The sequence below is a fragment of the Phocoena phocoena genome, chromosome 4, assembly GCF_963924675.1.
Source record: "Phocoena phocoena chromosome 4, mPhoPho1.1, whole genome shotgun sequence".
In the NCBI taxonomy this organism is placed as follows: domain Eukaryota; kingdom Metazoa; phylum Chordata; class Mammalia; order Artiodactyla; family Phocoenidae; genus Phocoena; species Phocoena phocoena.
In genome coordinates, this window is record NC_089222.1 from 20995924 (window position 1) to 21022630 (window position 26707).

The following is a 26707-nucleotide window of genomic DNA, read 5'->3' on the forward strand; positions in this document are numbered from 1 at the left end:
TGCTCCCACTTAGCCTTGTATACTGTAGTCCTCTGTCTGTCTGTCTGCCCCTCCCCCCCACACACCTCATGAGCCCCAAAGCCAGGCGCTGGGGCTCATTCATCTCCATCTCCCCAGCTCCGAGGACCAGGCACATTGGAGGTGCTCTGGGAGTACTGACTGGACGTGCAAGTTTCCGGGATCTGACCCTCTGTGTGTACTGGGGGAAGGGTGGCCAGCACCGGTGGCCTGTCCACTTTCCTCCTCCTGGATCATTCTTCTCTGGGCTCAGGAAAAATGGGCCCTTCCTCATGTCACGTGTCCTTAACAGGCTTTTCTTTCCAAGGATAAATCCACCAAAACAGGAGGAACCCAGAGAGGGGCTAGGCTTTAGGATGGAGAGCACTTCTGGGTTTAAAGACCAGAGGGAGAAACCGTTTCATGCCGAGTTCCCAGCAACTTGGTATCTGCTGTGCAGTCTGTTCAGTGAACGAGCATCTCCTGGATATTTGGGGAAATGTCTTTGAGGAGCTTAAATCTCCTTCATCATTGGGTCAGCAGCATGCGGGGGCTTGTCGTCCTACAGCATGGCTGCAGGAGGCTGCCTGCCAAGGCGGAATGGGAGAGCTGAGACCAGCTGCCAGATGGGCGTGAGAGCGCCCCGAGGACGGAGTGGCGAGGGGCTGAGTTCTGTTGAGCTGTCATCTGTGGAACCAGCCGGTTTGCAGGGCATAAGCTCAGGAAGGACTCTGGAGAGGCAGGAGGGCTTCCTGCAGGAGGAGGGACGTGAGATGGACTTCGAAGGATGCTGGTGTTGGTAACTGCCTGATGTTTATTGAACGCTCTCTATGGGCCAGACACTGGGCCAAGCAAATAAATGTAGCCTATCATGACCACCACAAGTCAAATGCTGCCACTGTCCCCACTTTTACAGAAGAGAAAACCGAGGGACAGAGTGTAAGTAACTTGCCTAAGGTTGCAGCTGTGCGAGTTCCTAGCTCAGGCTCCTTGGTGAGGGGTTCCAGGTGAGGCGCCAGCCCCAAGCTTGGCGGGGAGCAGCCGGTGTGTAGGACCACAAGGAGACAGGCTGGGGCAGGGACCAGCACAGTGGAGAGGGGCCCGACAGGGGTGCTGAAATAGGAGGTCTCAGAACCCCCTGGTGTTCCCACGATGCTGGGCAGCTGCCTGATCCCTCAGCTTTCTCCCTGGTCCTCAGGGCAGGAGCACCTGGCGGTACCAGACCTGTGCCCTATTTGGCAGACTTTGTCCCAGTTGGGATGGGGGGGCGTGTCTGTTCCCAGTGACTAGTGTTTACCCTGGGTGCCCCTTGGGCCCTGACCTGCTCGGCTGCTTCTCCCACAGGGGCAGCAGTCCGGCCTTGGAGGCCTCCCTGACTCTGACACCACCTCCCTGGCTCACTGCTGACCTCTTCCCAGCACTTCTGGATCTGCTGCCTCTGGCCTGGCCCAAGTCTGCACCCACCCACCACTCTGCCCGCCACGAGAAGTTGCCTAGCGTGACGCACTGGCCACGGGCTCTGGAGCCACACTGTTGTGGTTTTAGATCCTGACACTGCTGCTTTCTAGCTGGCTGACCTTAGAAGAGTTACTTTACTTCTTTGCGTCTCAATTTCTTCAATTGTAACACGGGGACAAAGTTATACCTCATAGGGTTGTTACGACAACTAAATGAGTTAATTTGGTAAAATCTTCCAACAGCATCAGACACATCGCCTACGTTAATTAAGTGCTCCTATCATTTTTAACATGATCACCCTTGTGATTATTATAGCAGGTCATTTCTGGGACTCATAGCGCTGGGTTGTAGATGGCTAAGCTCCAGGCTCTGTCAGGAGGTACTCACACACTAGCAAGTAAGACCCTAGTGTTAACAGTTGTGATATAAGGAAGCGCGTGGTACTTGGGGTTCATGAGTAAGGTCAAGGGCCTGGCTTACTTCAGGCACTGGCCTTTGTCTGGGTCTCAGGACTCCTGTCTGACATTTCTGCCCTGCTGTCAGCAGTCCAGGTGTGATCCTGGTAGAGGAGCTTGGATTTGATGGGGTAGAAAAGCAGGGGCTGATGTATTACCCAGAAGACTTGGGTAACAGAGTTCTCCAGAGGTAGCCAGGCAGGCTCCCCCAGGAGGTTCTGAGCCCCTCCCATGGAACAGGACGGCCAGTAAGTGGGATGTTTTGGAGGGAACCTAAAGAGTAGTGGGTTCGATCTGGGACGGTAAACAAGTTTCCTCTCTGGACCAGTCATCTGGTTGTGGCTGCCAAGGGTGCTGCGTTGAAAAGGGTTGTAAGACTGAGCGGGAAAGAGGACCACGATGGACTGTGGTGTCTGCCATTGGCGCTGAGAAAGCGGGGGAAGGCACCCATGCCACATACCATCCAGACCTGATGATGTTTAAGGTCCTGTACAGCATAAAATAACACACGGTTGGATTGGTGGTTAAATCTTAATAATCAAGTGAGCTGAATGCGCTGGCTTCCCGGAGGGGTTGAGTGATACAGTGACAGTGCTGGGCTGGGATTAGCAAAGGTGGGAGACAAAGGGCAGAGCAAAGTCTTAGGGAGGGGAGAGTGGAGCCTTAGGGATGCCAAGTGGCCTAGACCCCTGGCGGGGCCGCACGCCACTTTTGCACAGCCTGCAAATCAGCAGCCCTGGGGAAGCTGCCCATTTCTGGGAATTGTGCAGAAGGGAAGGGCAGCTCCTGGAATGCAGAGCCGTTTCCTCCACATGGGTTGGGTCACCCCCCAATGTATCCTCATCCCCCTGCACTGGGCACACCCAGACGTCACAGAGATGAGATTAGCTTCCCAGGGCTGATTCAGCTCAATGTGAATGAAAGTCCATTCACTCTCCCAAGAGCTACATTAATAATGAATGTGTCCCCCTCTTCCAGCTTTATTTACCAGACAGCTTGTAGTTTGGCAGATGGGGTTAGGGGAGGTCTTTAAAATAATTAGTATGGAAATAGAGAAGAAAAAGCAGTGAAAACTAAACCTTCAATTAAGTTGGTAGCATCTTTGGGAGAGGCTCTGGGATGACCACTGCCACAGCTCCTATAGTCAGAGAAGATGAAGAGTGCCCTATGGGTTACGAGTCACAAAGACAGTCAAGGAAAAGTTCTGTGATGTTGCAAAACTAATGACCGGAAGAATTCTAGGCAGTGCAACACAACGGTTCCAAGCCTGACCTTCAGTGTCTGATCCATCCACTGCTGATGCCCACTAAATAGTGGGGGTTGTTACTGCTATGTAGCCTCTCCTGGGCACCTTTTCTTCTGGCTAGGACTATGACATCACTTCGGAAGTGGTGCTTGGGGGATGGGGAGCATGGAGAGGCCAGGAAGCCCGTGAGCCCCTTGACAGTGTCTGCAGCCAAAGCCATTTCTTTTACCATGTGCCCACTTAGAAAAATGGGCAGTGTTCTGGGCTGTTCTTTTGGGAAACAAGCTCTCTAGAAGCCCTAGAAACTTGGAACTTGGGGAGAAGGCGGCAGATTTGGTAAGAGATAATAACCACTGGGCACTGCTGTTTTGGGGGGCTGCTGGGGACCACTGCTGTCCTAGGATTTGTTACTGTGTTGGGTCCTCCAGCAGCCCTATGCGTTCAGGTGCTCTCAGGGCCATGGATGGGGCAAGCAGGGGTCCAGATCACTAGGCTCTACCACATTGCAGGGAGCCCAGGGGCCCAGCTGCTTTGCACATCAGTGCAAATATGCCCTCACTGGGGGGCCCTCCAGTTCCCCCCCCCACTGGGACTGTAATTACACATTCTTGAGGGTCCTGTTCTGTTTTATAGATGGGGAAACTGAGGCTCCCTGAATTTAAGAAACTCGCTCCACGTCACACAGGGAGTCCGTATCAGAGACACAAGTGGAACTCAAGCTGCCTGGCTGAAGAGTCCAAGGCTATGACTGATGCTCCACCCCAAGCTGCCCCCTGAGAACAGAGGGGGCTTTGCACAAGGCTTCCCAGGAGGTCTCAGGAACTCCCTCCAAGCACACTTTGAAAATTGCTGGGTGAAAAGGTTATTCTGGGGTCATGGGTCCACCCAGCCCCCACTTCCTAGGGACACGAGCCTACCCCTGTCCGAAGGGAGGGTGTCACACCCCGCTTATTGGGCCAGTATGGAGTAGTCAGTCAATGAATACACCCTGAGGTTCCCACGTGTTGGGCCCTGCCTGGCCCTGTGAGAGGTCAAGAGAATGAGGAGACGTGGCTGTTGTCCTCTTGGAGCTCCTCAGTTGCTGGGGAGACGAAATCTGCCACCCAGGAAACAACTTCAAACCAAGCAGGCCTGGTGCTAATCGTGGGGAGAGAAAGGGAGCAAAAGACAGCCACCAAAAAAGTTTATTTCTCAGCTCAAAGATGCCTAAAGTTTTCGTCTACACGTCATTAAAATCGTCGAGGCAGTGACACTGCCTTTTAGAGAGAAGTTTCCAGTATGAGCCGGGGTTTGGGTTGCTCGGGCACTGGGAAGGGCTCTGGGAGCCGTGGTTGCCATGGGAACCAGCGCTCGGCGCCTCCTCCGCCCAGGGGCTGCGGTTCCAAAAGTTGGTTTCTGAGTGGAGCGGGCTGTCTGGAACCTCAGAGCCATTTCCCATGGAAACAGTATTCTAACTGATGGGTGACGTTGCCACACGAGCCTATTTAATCTGACTGCAAGGGAGCTGAGGTGGCAGCGGGGCTTCTGATGGGGGCGGGGGAGGAGGCTGGGAACCGCGGAGCCTCAGAGTGGAGGGAGGGAGGGAGACTGTGGGTCCGCCTCTTCTGGGAACTAAGTAAACAGGGCGAGAGAACAAACATTTGAGCACCTTCTTTAAGCTGGGCTCGCCTCATACATTTTAATTTCCCGCTTAGAGCAATCCTGCAAAGGATGATTCTCTAGCCAACTCTATCTTTCAAGTAAAAAAACTGAGGTTGTGAAAGGTTAACTCGCCCAAGGTCGCTCAGGCACGAAAAATCGGTGGCGAGACTTTAAAGGGAGCCCCGGGCCCACCTTATTCCACCCTCCCACCTCGAAGGGGCCATCTGTGGCCCCCAAATGGTGAAGAAGCAGCGTTCTAGAATGATCTCCAAGGTGCCGTCTAGTTGAATAGACAGGAGAGGAGAGGGATGTCGTAAATGGAAACAGTTTGCTCCTTAAGCACCGACCAACTTTTTGTCCTGTGGTGACTTTCGTCATAGCCTCCGGTGACTTTAAAAATTCTTTCTCCACACCACGTGAGATCAGCCGATTTTGTAGGAGTGTGGTGCACGCCCCTTGGCATTTTGACTGCCCTCCCTGTTTACAAAGACATCATTTTAGTCAGGGATTATTTCGGGGGAGGTTGAAGACTGGAAAAACATGTGCATCAAGAGAAGATCTGCCCGAGAGCCCTTATAGATTGAGGGGTTTTCTGGACTCATGGTCCCACCTTTGTAAACCTGGGCTCACACTTGCTTCCAGGAAGGGTCTTATCTGTGTGATCCGTCTGACTTGGGAGAAGGAGGGAGACAGTCCCAAGGCCTGGCCGGGAGAGCTGCCCCCGAGCCCTCTGCGTGGGGAGGCCAGTGCTGTGGCTGGTGGGTTGTCTGATGGTTGTTCAGAAAGGCCATTGTTGGGCCCCCAGTTCCTCTAGCTGACATCTGTCCTTGCTGATGCGGTGCTGCGCCTTGGTGAGCCAGGGAGGGACGAGATGCATCCCTGCCCTGTAAGTATAGAAAACTTCAAGTGTGTATAGAAAGTATACACACTTCAAGTGTGTATAGTAAGTATAGAAAACTTCAAGTGTGGTGGTGGCCTCTGCACCAGGAACTGTGGGGCACAGGGTCGAAGGGGGTGCCTCCCGAGAGGCGATTCCTCGGCCTGGGCCTGACCTGTGAAGAGGTGTGCGCTCTCCCCAGGGCCCCAGTAGGAGGTGGGGTGGGCAGAGGGCTCCATAGGACCACAGGGCACACTGGGGAACACAGAGTTGCTTGGGAGAGAGTAGTGTCAGAGGCTGAAACATGGGTCCCACTGGAGAGGTCAGCGATGGCAGCCAGTGACTGCCTTGAATGTCCAGTGAAGGGGCAAGGACTTGACCCATCAGCCATGGGAAGAACTAAAGGGTTTCTCCCCACGAGGGACCCAGTCCAAGGTTTGTGTTAACCGTGCATTCTAACCCTGTTCCACTGAGTCTGAGGTGGGAGGGAACCCCAGATTGGCCCCCCCGTGGTCTCTCAGGGCCCAACTCCTGAGTGCAGGGCACTGTGAAAGGAAATCAGCCCTCATCTGACCATTTCCTGCCAGCTGCCTTGCTTCACAAGCAGAGGGCGATTTTTTTCAAGTCCCCAGGTGATTCTGCTGTGGGTGGTCTGAGCACCGCCTCAAAGGTTGGTCCTCTATCATATTTACTAGTGTATTTCTCATCTTTTTTTTTTTTTAAAAAACATCCTCGCTTTCCTTTTTTTTTAAAATTTTATTTATTTATTTTTGGCTGTGTTGGGTCTTCGTTTCTGTGTGTGGGCTTTCTCTAGTTGCAGCAAGCGGGGGGGCCCCTCTTCATCGCGGTGCGCGGGCCTCTCACTGTCGCGGCCTCTCTTGTTGCGGAGCACAGGCTCCAGAAGCACAGGCTCAGTAGTTGTGGCTCACGGGCCTAGTTGCTCCGCGGCATGTGGGATCTTCCCAGACCAGGGCTCGAACCCGTGTCCCCTGCATAGGCAGGCAGATTCTCAACCACTGCACCACCAGGGAAACCCTCTCATCTTGTTTTATTTTGTGAAGAGAATCAAGGGAAATGATTTTGCTTCCCGATACCTTCGCACCCACTTAGTATTTTTTTATTCACGTTGCTGCCAGCGAGAAGGGAAGGGAGCTTTCATTTTTATTTATTCTAATTTTTTTATTGAGGTATAGTTGATTTACAATATTATATTAGGTTCATGTGTACAACATAGTGATTCAAATTTTTTATCGATTATACTCCATTTAAAACTACTATAAAATATTGGCTATATTCCCTGTGCTATATATACATCATATCCTTGGAGCTTATTTATTTATTTATTTTACATCTTTATTGGAGTATAATTGCTTTACAATGGTGTGTTAGTTTCCGCTCTATAACAAAGTGAATCAGTTATACACATACATATGTTCCCACATCTCCTCCCTCTTGCGTCTCCCTCCCTCCTACCCACCCAGGTGGTCACAAAGCACCGAGCTGATCTCCCTGTGCTATGCGGCTACTTCCCACTAGCTATCTATTTTACGTTTGGTGGTGTATATATGTCCATGCCACTCTCTCACTTTGTCACAGCTTACCCTTCCCCCTCCCCATACCCTCAAGTCCATTCTCTAGTAGGTCTGTGTCTTTATTCCTGTCCTACCCCTAGGTTCTTCATGACATTTTTTTTTCTTAGATTCCATATATATGTGTTAGCATACGGTATTTGTCTTTCTCTTTCTGACTTATTTCACTTTTTTTTTTTTTTTTTTTTGCGGTACGCGGGCCTCTCATGGCTGTGGCCTCTCCCATTGCGGAGCACAGGCTCTGGACACGCAGGCTCAGCAGCCATGGCTCACGGGCCCAGCCGCTCCACAGCATGTGGGATCCTCCCGGACCGGGCCACGAACCCATGTCCCCTGCATCGGCAGGCGGACTCTCAACCACTGCGCCACCAGGGAAGCCCGAGCTTATTTATTTTATACATAGTAGTTTGTATCCTCTTGGAAGGGAGCTTTAAAAACAGCCTCTTTCATAGGCAGATACATTCACGCTGGCTTAGTGTCACCATCCTCCCCAGGCTAGGACAGCAGTTCATTTTTGTCTCCCTCACCTCCCCTTTGGACCACCAGCTCTGTCACGTGGGAGAGCTCAGTGTGTTGAAGGCTCAGCCTAACCCCACTGTCATCCCCACCTAGGGGGGATGGGGGAACCAGATGCTGGGGCTCAGCTGGCACCTGGTCCTTCTATCCCGCACCAAAGGAGTTTTAAATCCCCACTCGAAGGAGAGGGAATCGCACATTTTCAGGTGGCCCGAACATTTTATTTGGTGGAAATATTTTTTTTAGCATCTTTATTGGGGTATAATTGCTTTACAATGGTGTGTTAGTTTCTGCTTTATAACAAAGTGAATCAGTTATACGTATACATATGTTCCCATATCTCTTCCCTCTTGCATCTCCCTCCCTCCCACCCTCCCTATCCCAGCCCTCCAGGCGGTCACAAAGCACTGAGCTGATATCCCTGTGCTATGCGGCTGCTTGGTGGAAATATTTTAACACTGTTCAGCTTTTCTGATACACAAATAGAACACACGCTTGTTGTAGAAAATTGAAAATCTGAGAAAGTGTCCCTAAGTCTCCTGTAGAGACAGCTACGTGCCAATCCTCTCTATGCCTAGAACCGCCCTAGACATGTAGATTCATAGATGGTAGCTTCATGGAAGTGTAATCATATGTACTTGCTGTTTTGCAGACTGGCTTTTTTTTTTTTTCCCATGTATATTATAAACCTTTTCTAGGCTAGGGAATATCGTCCTTCTGAATGGCCGTATAGTATTGCATTGTATGGATAAATTTTTCTTTAACTTGCCCCCCAGTATTTAAGTTATTTCCATTTTTACCCCTGTTCTTAACATCTTTGTACACTTGTCTGATTACCTCTTTAGACTACATTCTCACATGTGGTATAGCTTTGAGAGAGGATATGTTGTTTTAAATTTTGATGTATTTATGCAAGTGTATTCTCAGTCCAGTTTGGACAGATTTACATTCTCACCCACAACGTGTGAAAGCGCCTACTTTCCCTGCCACTGCAGGGAAACCCTAAATGTCAACATCAAGCTTCAGTAACTGCAAAGATTATGCAATGACTCTCGCCTATAGCCCCATGCAAATCAGCGTGGCCACATAACCTACATTTGTGTCTAACGTCCTTTCTGTTGAAATCTAGAACGGAGGACTCTTTTAGAGCTAAGAACAACTGTGAAAACCCAGCCCTTTAATCTATTACGTAAGGGAACTATGGCTCAGTCAGTGGCCTTCCCGAGCAGCAGTGATTGCGCACAGGACACACAGTTCGTTGTCCCCTGGCATGCTGCCTGCCCCCCTACCCTTCTATGAGTCCTGAAGCTACCCAGGAATGGCCCTACCAGAGGTGGTTTGTGCTTTTCCCTAGTTAGCATCTTAGGTCCCTGGCAACACCCTCAGATTGTTCTTTAGGTGACTCTCCTCCCTCATCCCGCACCAGTGTTTAGCCTTCGGTGCTGTCAATCTCCTCCTTCTGGAAACCCTGGGCTTCCATCACTGTGACAGATCCTGGTTTCCCTCCTATTTTTCTGAATGCTCCTTCCATGCTCTCTGCCCGCCTCTCCTCCTTGGTACTTTGTGATGCAGTTTCCAAAGTCACTCTTCACTTCTCTGCCATCACCTCTACACAGTCAGTCCTTATCTGTTCAGGCTCAGTTGCTCTTTAGGATCCTGGTCCCATATTTCCAGCCCCTGCCTAGTCAGCTTAGCTCAACGTTTCTCAACCTTGGCACTATGGACATTTTAGGATGGTTAATTATGTGTTCTGGGGGTGTTTTCCTGGGCATTACAGGATCTTTAGCAGCATCCCTGGCCTCTGCTAACTAGACGCTGGTAGCACCCACTTGGTTTTGGCAACCAAAAATATTTCCAGACATTGCAGATATCCCTGGGGGACAAAATTGCCCCTGGTTGAGAACCACTGCCTTAACTGGACTCAACGTCATCAAAATAAAACGTATCCCTGATCCTCCTCTTCTTCCTCCCCAACTAAAAGAGGGGTTGACCAGATGTCACGAGAGTCTAACACGACATTCTGCATGATAGAGGCCAAGGAGATCAGAGAACAGAGCCAGGATCACAGAATTCTGAGAGTTGGAAGGGGCTCAGAGACGCTGAGCTCAGCTGTGCTAAGCTGTTGTGACTGTCTTTTCCTTTAAGCTCAGACAGCCTCCCATTCTTCTCAGCACCACAGTCCAATGACCAGAGTTGATGTGAAAGGCGAACCTCCTTGCCCTCCCTGCTGAGACTAACGCCCACGTGTTTAACTGTACAGGACTAGGGCGGAATTTGATGGTGGAAAAACTTCGTTGACATGGCCTTTGGCTGGTTAAAGGCCGTGTGGCATTACATCCCCAAGACCGGGCCTGGCACATAGTTGACATTCAGTAAATGGTTGAATAAATCATTTTAACAGTTATTGTCTCTGGGTGAGGGACCTGGGGTTGCACTTTTCTCTTGCATGTCTTCATTTTCAAAACTTTCTACAACTGGGAGTATTTGTTACTCTGTAAGAAAGGAGGAAACCCCGTGAATATTTTCCCCTGAGTCAGAGAAGAAGCAGCCCCCTGTCTCATTCCACATATCTTGCCTCCCCAGGTCTGACCTACCAGCAACATGGCGACCAGTGCCGTCCCCAGCGACAACCTCCCCACGTACAAGCTGGTGGTGGTGGGAGACGGGGGTGTGGGCAAGAGCGCCCTCACCATCCAGTTTTTCCAGAAGATCTTTGTGCCTGACTATGACCCCACCATCGAAGACTCCTACCTGAAGCATACAGAGATTGACAACCAGTGGGCCATCTTGGACGGTGAGACTCGATGCAGCCCTGCCTGTAGGTGGGGCGTTACGCGGGGGTCAGGGAAAGTCGATAGGCTTCAGCGGGACATGCCAGTTTCTTCTGTGTTGCCATTATGGGATGGTTGGTATAAGGCTGTGTATGTTTTCCAGGGTGAATTCTGAACAACTTTGTGGAAACCAAAATGTGTATTCAACAAAGAGGCACGGCTAGAATCAAGCCAACTCAGTGATGTCATGTTTATTTCTCTCTCATCAGAAGCTCTGATTAACATTTATAGATGTCTCTAGCTAATTAAAAAGGGGGAAATCAATTTTTTCTCTTAATAAACATAGTTTATTTGATAATTGTCCCTGGGGTGGGGTGGGGAATCTTGCGTCTGACATTGTGTTTCTAGTTTAGTCTAAGTTGGTCTGGAGTAACAGTTCTCAAAGTGTGGTAGCCAGACCAGCTGCAGGGGCACTAGCAGGAAACTTAATCAGAAATGAAAACCCTCAAGCCCTACCAGTTCAGAAATTCTGAGGGTGGGGCCCAGCAACTTGTGTTTTAACAAGCCCTTCAGGTGATGAAGTTAGAGAACCACTGTTCTAGATTCTTACTGATTCTTACTTTATACCATCTGAGTCTCGAAACAAAGAGCCATTATTCATAGAATGTCATTCTATGACATTTGAAAACCACTGAGATACAAGTCCTCTATCAGACATGTGATTTGCAAATGTTTTTTCCTAGTCTTTGGCTTGTTTTTTATTCTCTTAACAGTGTCTTTCAAAGATGAGAGTTTTTAATTTTGATGAAGTTCAGTTTATCAGTTTGTTCTTTTAGGTGACTCTCCACCCCGCTTCGTGTTGTGTCTGAGAAATCTTTGCCTGACCCAAGGTCACAAAGGTTTTCTCCTATGTTTTCTTTTAGAAGTTTAATGGTTTTGGGTTTTATATTTAGGCTTATGATCTATCCTGAATTAATTTTTGTATATGGTATGAGGTATGGGACAAAGTTCATCTTTTTGGTATATGGATATGCAGTTGTCCCAGCACTATTTGTTGAAAAGATTGTCCTTTCCCTACTGAATTGCCTTTTTTGTACCTTTGATGAAAATTGATTGTCCATATATTCTGTTTGATCTATTGTCTGTCTTAACACCAATAGCACACTGTCTTGGTACCTGTAGCTTTATAATAAGTCTTGAAATCAGGTACTGTTAAATCTCCAACTTCATTCTTTTTCAAAGTTGTTTTGGCTAGCCTAGGTCCTTTGCATTTCCGTATGAATTTTAGAATCAGTTAAATTCTAAGATTCTAGATTTTGACTGAGATTGTGTTGATTCATATTCGTATGGATGAATATGAGGAGAATTGACATCCTAACGGTGTTGAGCCTTCCAACCCATGAACACAGTATCTCTCTCCATTTAAGTCTTCTTTAATTCGCTTATCAATTGTTTTGTAGTTTTGAGTGCATAGGCCTTTTACATATTTTGTCAGGTTTATACTTACCTCTGTATTATAAATGATACTGTTTTTTAAATTTCAGTTTTCAATTGTTTATTGCCAGTATATAGAAATACAATAGAATTTTATATATTGTAACTTGCAGCCTTGCTAATTACTTATTAGTGCTAGTGGCTTCTTTATAGGTTTTCTGCAGAGATGATCGTGTCTGTGAGTAAAGATAGTTTTACGTATTTCTTTCCAATCTGGATGACTTCTATTTCTTTTTCTTGCCTTATTTCATTGACTTAAAGGCATACTTGTCTTGTTCTTGATCTTCAGGAGAAAGCTTTCAGTCTTTCAGCATTAAGTATAATGTTAGCTGTAGGGTTTTTATAGATGCCCTTTATCACGTCAAGGAAGTTGCTTTCTATTCCTAGTTTGCTGAGAGTTTTTATCAGGAATGAATGTTATGAATGACATTGAATGTTATCAGGAATGTGATATTGTCAAATGCTTTTTCTGTGTCTATTGAGATAATCATATGAGTTTTTCTTTTTTAGTCTTTAATATGGTAAATTACGTTGATCAGTTTTTCTAATGTTAAACCAAGATTGTATTCCTGGGATAAACCCCACTTGGTCGTGATATATTATCTTTTTATATATTGTTGGCTTTGATTTGTTAGAAGTTTTTTAGAATTGTTGCATCTATGTTCTTTCTTTTTAAATAAATTTATTTTATTTATTTTATTTTTGGCTGCATTGGGTCCTCGTTGCTGTGCACAGGCTTTCCCTAGTTGTGGCAAGCAGGGGCTACTCTTCACTGCGGTGCACAGGCCTCTCACTGCGGTGGCCTCTCTTTGTCTCGGAGCACAGGCTCCAGGCGTGCAGGCCTCAGCAGTTATGGCACGTGGGCTCAGTAGCTGCAGCTCACGGGCTCTAGAGCACAGGCTCAGCAGTTGTGGCGCACGGGCTTAGCTGCTCTGCGGCACGTGGGATCCTCCTGGACCAGCGCTCAAACCCATGTCCCCTGCATTGGCAGGCCCACTCCCAACCACTGTACCGCCAGTGAAGCCCCATCTGTGTTCTTGAGAGATGTTGGTCTGTGGTTTTCTTGTAATGTCTGAGTAATTCTGGCTTTATAGAATGACTTGGGAAGTATTCTCTCTTTTTCAATTTTCTGGAAGAATTTCAATGACATTGGTATTACTTCTTCCTTAAATGTTTAGTAGAATTCACCTATGAAGACATCTGGGCTTGAAGTTTTCTTAGTGGGAAGGTTTTTAACTGCAAATTCAATTTCTTTAATAGATATAGGGCCATTCAGCTTATCTGTTTCTTCTCCAGTGAGCTTTTGTAGTTTGTGCCTTTCAGAAACTTGATCGTTTCATCAGAGTTATCAAATTTATTGGCATCAAGTTCATAATATTCTCTTATTATCCTTTTATATTCCGTAGGATTTGTAGTGATGTTACGTCTCTCATTTTTGATATTGGTAATTTGTGTCTTCTCTTTTTTCCTAATCAGGCTGGCTAGAGATTTGAAAATCAATGCCGTTGATTTTCACAAAGAACCAGTCCATTGATTTTTCCCATTTAATTCTATTGATTTCCATTCTTATGTTTATTGTTTCCTTTTGCCTTCCTACTTTGGATTTAATTTGCTCTAATTTTTCTAACATCTTAAAGTGGAAGCTGATGTCATTGATTTGAACATTTCTTTAATAAGATATTCATTTTGGTGCTATAAATTCCCCCTAACTACTCATTTAGCTATATCCCACAAATTTTAATATGTTGTGTTTTCATTTCCATTAGGTTAAAAATACTTTCTAAGTTCCCTTTTTATACCTTCTTTGACCCTTAGGTTATTTAGAAGTGTATCATTTAGTTGCAACTATTTAGGAATTTTCCAGAGATCTTTCTGTCATCGATTGCTATTTTAGTTTCATTGTGTCAGAAAACATACAATATATTATTTGAATTCTTTCAAACTTATTGAGGCTTGTTTTATGACTCAGGATATGGTCTATCTTGGCAAATATTCCATGTGCACATGAAAAGAATGTGTATTCCACTCTGTTGGGTGGGATGTTCTACGAATGTCAACCAGATCAAGCTGGTAGTGTTTTCTAAGTCTTCTGTGTCCTTACTGATCTTCTGTCTACTTGTTCTGTCAATTATTGAGAGAGGGGTGTTGAATTTCACAGTTTAATTGTGGACTTGCCTATTTTTTTCCTTTTAGTTCGATCAGTTTTTGCTGCATGTATTTTGACACTCTGTTGTTAAGTGCATAAATGTTTAGGCTGAATCATCCTCTTGATGAACTGACCTTTTTATTATTATAAAATGACATTCTTTATCCCTGGGTTTCAACACTGTGGCCTAGAAGCTCTCTCAGGGCAGTAAGCTGGGAAGCTGAATGTTCATAGGTGCCTTTCCCTGTTTTTTGTTTGTTTGTTTTGGCCTTGGCTTGCAGGATCTCAGTTCCCCAACCAGGGATTGAACCCAGGCCACAGCAGTGAAAGCCCAGAGTCCTAACCACTAGGCCACCAGGGAACTCCCATGCCTTCCCCTCTTTTGTATCCCATCTCTCAGGGGTCACCATCCTTTGTTGTCTGATGTCCAGTGTCTTGAAATCCAGTTTCCTATATTTTGTCTGCTTTTTGGTTGTTTAGGTGAGAAGGTAAATCTGATCCCCAGTACTTCATCTTGGCCAGAACCAGAACCAAATCATCACTCTAAAAAAATAGAACAACTTTGTGTATATACTAAAAAAAACACTGACTTGTACACTTTAAAAGGGCAAATATTATGGTATTTGAATTTGATTTAATTAATTTTAAAAAGCATCCCTTAGGGTTTGTCTGCTGCCCTGGAACTTGGAACCGTTCCACCAGGTACCAAGCACATTCTCACCTCAGGGATTTGTGTCTGGTGTTCTCTCTGCCCAGCACGTTCTTCCTGCAGAAAGACGGTCTCCATTTAGCTCTCCATTCAAGTGTCCCTTTGTCTGAGAGGTCTTCCCTACACTAGTACTCACCCCACCCCTCTCACTTCTATCCCCTTGCCCAACTGTTTTTCTTTATTCTGCCTTTTACTGTTGAACATATATTTATATGTGTTCAATATATTTTTCTGTTTGTTTGAGTTTTTGTCACTCCCCACTAAAAAGTAAATTTATGAGAGCAGGGACTTTATTTTATTTACTGCTACATTCTCAACATCTAGAATACTGCCTGGCTCATAGTAGGTCCTCAGTAAATGTCTGTGGAATGAGTGAACGAATGAGTCCTGAGCAATATATGTGCAATCATAGGTTTGATGTGCTAGCTATATTATTTGCCAACTGACATCAAAATAAATATATATAACCATTAAAATTAAAAACATTTATGCACTTTCTAAAATCGTCTCATGCATCACGCATTTGAATATATACCACTCTTTGGGATGTACTGAGTTAAATAAATGTAAACAGTTTCCTTACTGCAGGGCTTGAAAGAACCTTCAATATACAAACATACGTTATAAGTATATTGGAAGAATATATTATCCTTAGGGTTTCCCAAAGGACCGTTTTTTTGCACATCATTCTGGGCTAGTTCCACAGAAGACATTCTGAAAAGCATTGCATAATGCATATGTAAGAGAGTAACGTCATGCCTGGTTCAATAAATATTATTTCTATCTACTGCCATATTAACTTCTCTAACTTTTTTTTTAATGATGGAGATATTTTTTTAATGTTTATTTATTTATTACATATTTGGCTGTACTGGCTCCTTAGCACATGGCTCCTGAGTTGCTGCAGGCGGGCTCCTTAGTTGCGGCTCACGGGCTTCTTAGTTGTGGCTTGCAGGCTCCTTAGTTGTAGCATGCGAACTCTTAGCTGTGGCATGCATGTGGGATCTAGTTCCCTGACCAGGGATTGAACCCAGACCCCCTGAATTGGGAGCATGGAGTCTTAACCACTGTGCCACCAGGCAAGTCCCTCTAACATTTTTTAAAAGTAACTTTGGATATTAGATTACCCAAGGTTGTTTCTAGAAAAAAGTTTTTTTTTCCTCAAAGGCGGTTTTAGGAAGATTTGGGGATGACATTTATAGCAGTGGAGGAAGCATGGCCACAGCATTACTTTATAAGTGTGAATTTGCAGAGCTTGTGTTCTGAAGCTCCTGGGCTCCCCTTAGGTGCTACGCCTCTGATCCTGCCCCCAGAATCAGGCCTGATTTAGGGCATTGCCCACCCAGGCCTGCCTCAGGAGTCGATACTGGATTCCCAGATTAGCACACTTCTCTACTCAATTAGGTCTTGTTTTAAGAAAAGAAAGGCTTAAAGCATTACAGCTAAATACTAATTAGTCTGGCATTTAAAAGGTTGTCCCATATTTGGGGAACTTTAATCAAAGGCTGGTTGTATTAGGCTTGGGTGTAACTCTGACCCCTACTGGGGCTGAACTCTTCTGGGGTTGTTGGCTGCCCTGGGATGGACGGGACTATCTGTGACATCCTTCTTCCCTGGAGCCCACAGCATCCTGGGGGAGGTGCTAAGCCTGGGATGCCTGCCAAGCACTCTGAACTCTGGGGTTTCTCTTCTTCCAAATTCAGAAAGAGAAAAACATGGCAGCTTGATAATGATGATGAACAGGAGGAGACAATAATGATATCTGTTGGGCAGTTACTGTGTGGAAGGCCCATGCTATGTACTCATCCTCACAAACACTATTGTGGTAGCTACTTTTGTTATCACTATAAAAATAAAGCACGGAGGGAGTCACACAGCCAGCAACGGTTTCAACTTCCCTTTGTCTCCTATACTCTCAGTGTAGCTGGGTGGGAAAACCTCTCCCACCTCACACAGTTGGTCCCTGCGCCTCTGGGAATGGAGCTGAAATCCCAGGGAGAAAGGGGCGTGGCCTGGATTATCAGGGTCGGCAGACAAACGCACCTGCCCTTCCAGCTCCTTGCCTAAGGTCTTCAGAGGACCAGGGGCTCCAGTTCTGATCTGAATCTCAGAGCAGAGATGCTCAAGCTTGCTCAGGGGGCCTACTCTGTGGTTTCCATACTGAAGAGTCTCAGTCTTCCCACTTACAAACCTATTTCTTGTTGTCTTTCAAGGAGTCTCATTGCCCTGGTGCTCGCAGAATCTAAAAGACAGGAGATGGCCGACCTCAGGGGCCAGCAGCCAGGCTCCCCAGTGTCTGTGGGGCCCCCCAACATTGGAGCAAGCCTGCTCTGTGTTCTTTCCCACAAGGGTTCGGGACCTTTGTCTCACCTTCCAGTGTTAAGGGCCCAACTCTGGGGGCATCGCCTCCTCATCATCTGGGTCCCACCTCTGCGCTGTGGGGCTGCATCGGCTCCCCAGCTCCCTCTTCGGGGGTCTGTGACTTTGGACCCCGTCACCCTGTCTGTCAGCTGTATGACTCCCTGTACCCCAGTTCTCCGGCTTCATGAATCAGGAAGACCCGAGCCTTAGTCAAAGTCCTGGAGTTTTTTTTGTTGTTGTTGTTTTTATGTGGTACGTGGGCCTCTCACTGTCGTGGCCTCTCCCGTTGCGGAGCACAGGCTCCGGACGCACAGGCTCAGCGGCCGTGGCTCACGGGCCCAGCCGCTCCGCAGCATGTGGGATCTTCCCGGACTGGGGCACGAACCCGTGTCCCCTGCATCGGCAGGCGGACTCTCAACCACTGCGCCACCAGGGAAGCCCAAAGTCCTGGAGTTTTGTGTTTGTTTCTGTTTTTATTGTGGTAAAATATACGTAACGTAAAACTGACCATCTTAAGCATGTTTACGTGGACAGTTCTGTGGCATTCAGTACATTCATATTGTTCTGTGACCATCACCCCCATCCATCTTCAGAACATTTGCATTTCCTCCAGCTGAAACCCTGTACCTGCCAAACAAGAGCTCCCATTTCCCCATCAGCCCCAGCCCCCGGCAACCCCCATTCTACTTTCTGTCTCTATGGTTTTGACTACTCTAGGGACCCCGTACGGGTGGAATCATACAATATCCGTCTGTGACTGTCTTATTTCACTTACCACATGGTTCACCCACGTTATGACATGTGCCAGAATTCCCTTCCTTTTTAAGACTGAATACTATTCCACTTTATGCATCTACCACATTTTGTTGAGCCTCTCATCCGGCAATGGACATTTGCGTTTTGGCCATCGTGAACAATGCCGCTGTGCACGTGGGCGTACAGATATCTGCTCCAGTCCCTGCTCTCACTTCTTTTGTCTTGGAGTGCTTGCCTGCCTGTTCTTCCAGTCCGTTTGGAGGAAGGCTCCTGAGCGCTGTGGTATCAGCCCCCTTTACTTTACACCTGAAGAAACTGCAGTGCAGGTGGAGAAGTGACTGCCGGGTTCAGACCTCTCTAGAGGCAGAGCCAGGCCTAGGGCCTCCTCACTCTGCCAAGTACGTCCCATCCTGTCAGCCTGCCTCCCACTCTGGCCCAAGCCTCAGGCCTGCAGGGTAGGATGTTGACCAAATCTTCTGCCCACTTAACAGTCTGGGCCTTCCCACCCACAGGGCTGCCAGCCCCGCCCTCTGCCCAGCCAGCCTCCGGAAGCTAGCATCTTTCTTCCATCGACAGAGGACAGTGGCCTTGCGGATACCCCTTCCCACCTAGGGGCTCTTGGGGCCCACTATGCAGCCACTCTGTCCCCGGCAAGGGCTCAGTCTCTGCAAAGAGCGAAAACCCTGGCTCCCCTCCTGCACCCTCAGAAGCTGGGACGTTTCCACCCTGGCTTCTGCCCAAACCGCAGACACAAGTGCTGTTGTCTTCACGGAGGGGCCTGGACCTGGCTTTTCCCCCGAACACTTGAATCCACATTCTTTCTGGGGAGGTGGGGGGAGGAGGACGTGGGTAGGGCAGCAAGAGGACAGGAACACTTACTGAGAGTTTTTTCTGAGCTGGGGGCTTTGCATGGTGGGCTCTATGATCAGCAGCCCTTAGGCCAACTTCAGAGTAGACCCCACTAAGAGGGGGGTATGGGCAGAGCTGGCCGTCCTTCCACCCGTCCTCCCACCGTCCTCCCCTTGCCCTGCCCACAGTGATGTGGGAGGGATTTCCCTCTTTCTTTTCCTTTCTGAGGGAGCATGGCCGCTGGCCTGAGATTATGCAACTCAGCCCCGCAGGCCTCTCTGCCTGACCCTTTATCTCACCTCCATCAGCCATCACTGCTCGAATGCTTCCAGTGACGCAGAGCTCACTGATCTCCAAGGTGCCTGGGGCGGTGCTTGCTGGTAGAAAGCCCTTCCTGACCCTGAAGCCTGGTCGCTGTCGCTCCTTCTGCCCTCAGCAGTGTTAGCAGCTACTGCTGGACAGCTGCGGGAGCAGGAGGTCTGCGTCCCCAGGGGGAGGGCTCTTGGGGACACAGGGTAGCAGCGGTGGCAGCAATTTTCCGATGGTACCGAAGTATTTCACCATTTCACCCACTGGTGCGGTAGCACTGGTGTGTACTGGCCGAAGAGCAGCTGTGCTCACCTGTAAAGTGAAGGCACTAATCTCAATTTAGCAGGATTGCTACAAGGATGAAATAAAGCAATCCCCGTGAAGCACTTAGCACAGGGTCCAGCCAGTACGCAGCAGTACTACTGCACCCGTGGGTAAAATGGTGAAATACTTTGGTACCACTGTAAGATTGCTGCTAGCGCTGCCACCCCGTGTCCCCAGAAGCCCTCCCGCTGGGAACCCAGACCTCCTGCTTCCGCACCTGTCCAGCAGCCCTGACTGGTAGGTCAGGGCCCTGCAGGGGAAGGAACGAAGACTCAGAGAGGTGAAATAACAAGTCCAAGGTCACACAGCTACTTAGCACCCCATTCCCTCTGACCCTGAAGCCAAGGATATCTTGCTCTATGCTCATCTTAGCCCCGCTAGCCAGCCTGGGAGCTGAGGGGCCGGCCATCAGCCAGTGACCTAGAGTCAGTTCGGCAGGGCTGAGTGGTGAAGGTCTGAGTGCAGCGTGCACCCCTCCCCCTTCAGAGTCACAGCACAGCCTGGGGGTCATTCCATGCTTGTCAGCACCCCAAACCCCAGGTTTTCCTCTTACTCACCTTGCTGACAATCAGGTCCTAGACTCCTGCAGTTAATTTCGGGTTTTGCCCTGATTTCAGAACTTAGAGTTAATCCCTGTTAGAAGTCACGTGACCGGTCTGCGCTAAGTGCACCAGCCCGGTCAGTAGATTTGAGATCTCACCTGTCTGCCCTTGTGTTGGGTGATGCTGCCAGCTCCAGGCCGGTGGCGCAGCCGCTGTCAGCCTGTTGTCACCAGGCCCCAGGTCCGAGTGACTGGGGGCTCCTCTTTCCCTTGGGCACAGACAGCCTCTGGGCCTCTTAAGACCACCTGCCCTCATCGGTGGGGTCTGTGCCCAAATGGGAGAGAGTCTCATAGTTGTTGACTCCCTAACTATCCCTTAGGGAGTTTGGGATTGACGTGTACATGCTGCTCTATTTAAAATGGATAACCAGCAAAGGACCTTCTGTATAGCACAGGGAACTCTGCTCAGTATCATGTAACAACCTAAAGGGGATGCTGGACACCTGAAACTAACACAACAGTGTTAATCAACTATACTCCAATATAAAATAAAAAGTTAAAAAAAAAAAAATCACAGATTGTAAGCTCCTTCAGGAGAGAGACTTTGCCCACCATCGTATCTCTGGTGCCAGCAGCGCCTATTAGGTGCTTAGTTATTGTTTGTTGAGTGACGGAGGGAATGCAGCACCTTGTGAAGCTCAGCACATAGAAAGCCTCGGTAACGCTTTTGTTGCTAGGGCTGTTCTAATATGATTTATATTCAGAGAGTGGCTTGGTGCTTTCAAGAATAGGTCCTATCACATGTGCAGATGAGGGGTCACTGACCCATCTGCCTGCATCTGGGGAGGTCCAGAGTGAGGCTTAAGCCCCTGACTTGGAGCTTCCACCTCTCCCCTCCAGTGTTGTGTGGATCGGTCCCCGAGACTTATGTATGTGGGACTGTTCACTAATTCATTCTAGAAATACTTCTGGGTACCTGTTGCTGTCTTTGGGGCGCTTTGCGTGCAGCAGTTGGCAAAGCCAGGGCCCTGCCCTCATGAAGCTTCTGGTAGAATGGGGGAGACAGGGCATAAACAAATATGTACTGTGTCAGGTGGTGATGAATGCTGTGAAGGAGAATGAGGCAAGGTAGAAGGGAATAGACAGTGAGGACGGAGTTGCTATCTTATCTGTGCCCATTAGGGAAGGCCTTCCTGTTGAGGTGGTGTTGGAACAGAGACCTGAAGGGAAAAGCTGTGCCTGCACCTCGGGGGAGAGAATCTTGGACAGAGAATCAGGTGCAAAGGCCCTGAGGCGGGGATGTGTTTGGGGAATAGCTAGGAGGCTAGAGTGCAGAGGAAGTGAGAGAGAAGCTAATAGGAGACAGCAGGGAGATAGCTAGGGGGCAGTGATCTTCTAGGGCCTTGGAGGGAAATAAGCCACTGGAGGGTTTTGAGCAGAGGACGGGCATGGTCTGACTGATGTTTAAAAGGCTCACTCTGGCCATGGTGTGGACAATAGACGAGAGAGGAGCCAGGGCAGAACTAGGGAGACCAGTTAAGAGGCTCCTGATGGTAGACTAGGGCATCGATAAAGGAGGCGGTGAGAAAGAGAGTCTGGATGTATTTTAAGGAGGAAGTAACAGAATTTGTCGATGGAGTATGTGGGATGGGGTAGGAGTATGGAGGGAAGAGCCTTTGACCTGGACAACGGGTAGAATAGAGTTACGTTTATCAAGATTAGGAAGACTGATAAATCAACTATACTTGAATGAAATAAATTTTTTTTAATATTTTTAAATAAAATTTTTAAAAAAGGTTAGAAAGACTGGTAAAAGCAAGTTTGACGGAAAAATTAAGAGTCTAATTCTGGACGTGTGAAATCTGAGATGCCTTTCACACATACAAATAAAAGTCAAACCAGCACCTGGGGTCTGAGTCTGGAGTAAGGGGAGGTGTGCAGGCTGGAGATGGAAACTTGGGAGTTGCCACATAAAGCCATGAGACAGGAGACCTCTGAGAAAGTGAACGTGTTTAGAGACGGGGTCCCGGGATTGAGCGCAGCGACCCACTGATGCCCAGAGAGTGATCAGGGTCAGAGAAGAAGCAAGATAGAGTGACATACCAAGGCCAAGTGCAGAAGGCTCTTCAAAAAGGAGGGAACCATCAAGTGCATCAGGTGCTGGTGAGTGACCCAGTGGGACGAGGACCACGAAGTGTCCACTGGATTTAGTGACACCGAGGTCATGGTGACTTGACAAGCTCAGCTTTGATAGAGTGGCCTGATAACGGTGGGTTCAAGAGAGTGGAGAGGGGGAGGGAGGGAGACGCAAGAGGGAGAGATATGGGAACATATGTATAACTGATTCACTGTGTTATAAAGCAGAAACTAACACACCATTGTAAAGCAATTATACTCCAATAAAGATGTAAAAAAAAAAATAGAGAGAGTGGAGGAGAGGAAGGGCAGGCAGTAAAAACAGATCAGTCAAGGAGTGTGGCTGTAAAGAGGACGAGAGAAATGCATAGTAGCTGTAAGGTGTGAGGTCAAGGGGAGGGGTTTTTTATTTTTAATTTTTTCTTCTTTATCTTTGTTCATTTTTTTTAAGGTGAAAGAAATTATACCATGTTTACATACCGATGGAAATGAACCAATAGGGAAACGGATGATGCAGGACGGGGAGGAGACAAAATAGTAGCAATGTGCTTCCGTGGGTGACAGGGGACAGGATCCAGTGGGCAGCTGGAGGGATGATGGTCTTGGACAGGAGTAGGCCGGGGCGTCCACCGCAGAGAGGGGAAGGCGGAGCACGCATCTCAGAGAAGGGAGGTGGGTTTTTTCCCTCAGAATTTAGATATAATTCACATGTAAAATCCCCCACTTTTAAAATGTACAGTTCAGTGGCTGATAGTATATACACAAAGGTGTGCAATCACAAACTGCTGATAGATTTCACAGATCAGCGAGCCCTGGAATCATCACTGTCTCATCCTCGACATTTTCATCACCCTCCAGGAAACTCACACCCATTATCCGTCATTCCCCCTGCCCTCCCCTCCCCCCAGTCCGCAAGCCACTCATCTCCTTCCTGTCTTTATGGGTTTGCCTATTCTGGACATTTCACATATGTGGAATCATATAACATGTGACCTTTGTGTCTGGTTTCTGTCCCCTAGCACAGTGCTTTCAAGGTTCATCCATGTTGTAGCATGTCTCAGGATTTCATTCCTTTTTACATGTGAATAATATTCTAGTACAGTCGATCCTCGAACAACGTGGTGGTTAGGGGTACCGACCTCCCTCGCAGTTGAAAATCTGCTCATAACTTTTGACTCCCCCAAAACTTAACTACTAATAGCCTGCTACTGATCCAAGCCTTCACCAATAACATAAACTGTCAATTCGCGTGTATTTTATATGTTACGTATATTATATACTGTATTTTCACAATAAAGTAAGCTAAAGAAAATGTTATTAAGGAAGAGAAAGTACATTTACAGTACTGTATTTATCGATACCATAAGTTTATGTCATCTGTTTATATCTGTCTGTCAGTACCTACATCACTTCTGTCTTATAGGATACAAAGCACTGTAGATGTTATATGTGTCACTAACACTAAACATCAAAAATGAAAGGGTAATATGAAAAAGAAGTTCATATTTATACACAGGTATAATGATTCATGCACTGATAACAAAGAAGCAGCGACATGAGCACTTTACGGTAGCCTAGTGTAACCGATACAGCTGTTTCCCAGTAGCCTAGCTTTAACACTAATGAATGAATCGTTATAAAGTTTTTACAGCATACAGTATTACAGTCATATTCATAATACTGTACTGGAAACACTGTTACTTTTTTTTAGAAACCACTTACTTGTGATGATAGACTGATATGCAGTTTCTCTAATTACAAGCTGAGGAGGGGAAGAGACATACTGTGCAGTTATGTAATTCTTTGAAAGCAAAGTTATAAAACGATAAGAAAACTAACAGATTAGTAATTTTAAATATCACTCACCTTATGCCTAATGTAAGGATAGGCCATCCACTTCAATACAAGTCTTGCACACGATGTTCTACACATATAGTTTTGTATATTTATTGAAAAGAATCCCCGTATAAATGGTATAAATAGACCTGCTCAGTTCAAACCCATGCTGTTCAAGGGTCAGCTGTACATGGAGGGACGACATTTCGTTTATCCATTCATCAGTTGATGGACAATCGGGTTGTTTCCGCTTTGGGTCTATGATGAATAATGCTGCTGTGGACCTTGGTGTCCAAGTTTTTGTGCAGACATGTGTTTTCAGTTCTCTTGGGTACACCCCTGGGAGCGGAATTGCTGGGTCCTGTGGTAACTCTGTTTAACATTTTGAGGAACTGCCAAACTGTTTTCTAAAGTGACTGCATCATTTTACTTTCCTCACCTGCAGTGTATGAGGCTTCTGCTGTCTCCAAGGCGGGTTGGTTTGGAAACTTGTGGAGTTTAGCTCCTGATAATCTGTTTCTGATCCTCAGCTGGGGGTGGAGGCTTGGGGAGAGAGGAAGCCATGGGAAATGGTGGCCTGAGAATGGAGGGACTGGATGGGGATGTGTTTAGATTTACTGGGTGTTCTAAGGGTGCCCTGCGAGCTGCTCTAAGGGAACCAGGCCAGCTCAGCCAAGCTCTCTCCTCCTAGCTCCACGTGGCTGCCCAGGGGCAGATGTGGAGTAGGTGAACGGTTTGGGGTGACCAGGTGGGGGTTGGGGGAGGAGGCATAGCCTCCAGGACTTTGTCTTCCATCCCCACAAACCTCAGGTGTTCCGTCCTCACCCCTCCTTTTAGGCCTGCCCCTCTTCACAGGCCTTGGGGACACTGCTGCCAGCTCCTCACTCAGGGACTGGCAGAGCCAGGCCGGGACCCAGGCCCCCACCTGTCTCTGGGTTGCTCCTGGGTCCCTGGTTATACAGGTGAGCCCCGCTGCTACTCTTTCCCCTCTTTCTTCTCTTCCCTCCCTGAGAGCAACATGGAGGTGGGGTGCGGGGAGGTCCAGGCTCCTCTAAGAATCCCACAAAGCCATGGATCCCCTCCCTGAAAGGGTGTGCACCCACACATGCAATGTGCCCACCAAGTCTATGAATCTGTGGGCCTCATGGAAACGTCTCCCAAGACCCCCCCCACTTTACCCCACTCCTGCAGCTGCAGCGGTATGGTCATGAGAACAAGTGTCCCCTGGGGCCGGTGGCCAGCACTTTTCCCCTGGGGTCAGCTAGTCAAGGTTGGGGCCACTGCCAGAGGAAATCTTCCCCCATCGCCAGGGAGCCAGCTGGCGCCTGCCACGGGATTTTAGCTCCCTCCCCTTGGAGCGGCCTGGCTCCCACACTGGGCCAGCACTTTGGAGAAGGAGAAAGCGACCCTTTTTCTGGGAACAGTGCCTGGTCGATGCATCCAGCCCTCTGCCCGGCATCCAGCCTACCCCATACACACCCTCTCCCAGAAAGGGGAGGCTTCATCACTATTGATCCTCAACTAGGTGGCATTTCTTAATGGGAGTCTTTTCTTAGGAAGAGCACAGGCTTCGCTGCCTGACTGCCCTGTAAAATGGGCACATCCCTCCTGCCTTGCACAGTGGGCCTGTGCATGAGAGGGGTATAGAAAACACCACACACGGTCCTTGGAGGCATATTATCTCCAGAAATTGTCATCTGTGTTGCTTCATATTCCAGAACCCTTACTTCACCCTGAAGGGTGAGTTATAGGACCTCAAAAGTCTGTTTTTAGTGGTTTCCCTTACAGCTGGCGTGGGCTGCTTGAACACAATAACTGCATTTCCTGTAGCGTGCGTGCGATTTGTCCAGTCATTCTGTAAATATTTTTTGAGCCCTTCATTGGGTGCTGAAGCTTTTGGGGGACCCAGGGAAATGAAAGCCAGACTCCCACGCTCTGGGGCTCCACCACCTGGTGGGGAGCTGAGCCCAGCCTAGAGGCACAGTCTGGGAGGAACCAGAGCCACACACCAGCAAGGGTTCAAAGACGGAGGTCGGAGGTCAGAGGCCGGCGGGGCCCTCAGGAGAGGAGGAGGGCTGTAGCCCTTCTGGAGGGCAGCAGGGGGGAGCCTCGAGAGGGCATTCTGGTTGAAGTCATGGCTGGGCAAAGGCCTGGAGTCGAGACACAGCCCGGCCAGATCCACACCCTCTGGTTGAAGCAAACAGCCTGGATGAGCTGAGGCAGCTGGGCCTTGGGGAGTTACAGCAGCCTCCTCCCCAGCATGTGGCCTTAAGCAGATCCCTTTAACTCCCTGGGCCTCAGTTTTCTCATCTGTGCAAGGGGGACAGTAATACCTTCTTTCCAGGGCCATGAAAAGGACTGCAAGGACGTGTGTGTATAAAGCCCCAGCACGGCGCTTGCCGCCAGTCGGAACAGTGAGTGGGGCTACGCTTAGCCAAAGAGCTTGGACTGTACCCTGAGCTGTGGGCCAGCGTCAGAGCCACCAGACCCCTTGCCAGGGTTTGCCTCCCTCTGGGAGCCCTGGAGGAGGAGGAGGAAGGAGAGGGAGAGACCTAGGGAGGGGTTGGGGGGAGGGTTCAGCAGGGACCCAAGCAGGTGCTGCCTCCATGCTGGCTGCCCGCCTGCCTGGGGCCCCATCCCCGCCAGCATGTGGGCTCGGCTTCTGAATCCACCAGATCCAAGAATGGCTCCAGGGT

The 26707-nt window shown here is 48.3% G+C and overlaps 1 protein-coding gene across 1 annotated transcript in view; it reads left to right on the plus strand.

The window, feature by feature from the left end:
* The window catches only part of MRAS (muscle RAS oncogene homolog), a 57124-nt gene that overhangs the window by 14487 nt on the left and 15930 nt on the right, over window positions 1-26707 (plus strand). Inside the window, exon 2 of the mRNA XM_065876169.1 lies at window positions 10363-10573. Coding sequence (XP_065732241.1) covers window positions 10381-10573 — 193 coding nt within the window. The 5' untranslated portion in view covers window positions 10363-10380. The remainder of the gene's footprint in view (window positions 1-10362; window positions 10574-26707) is intronic.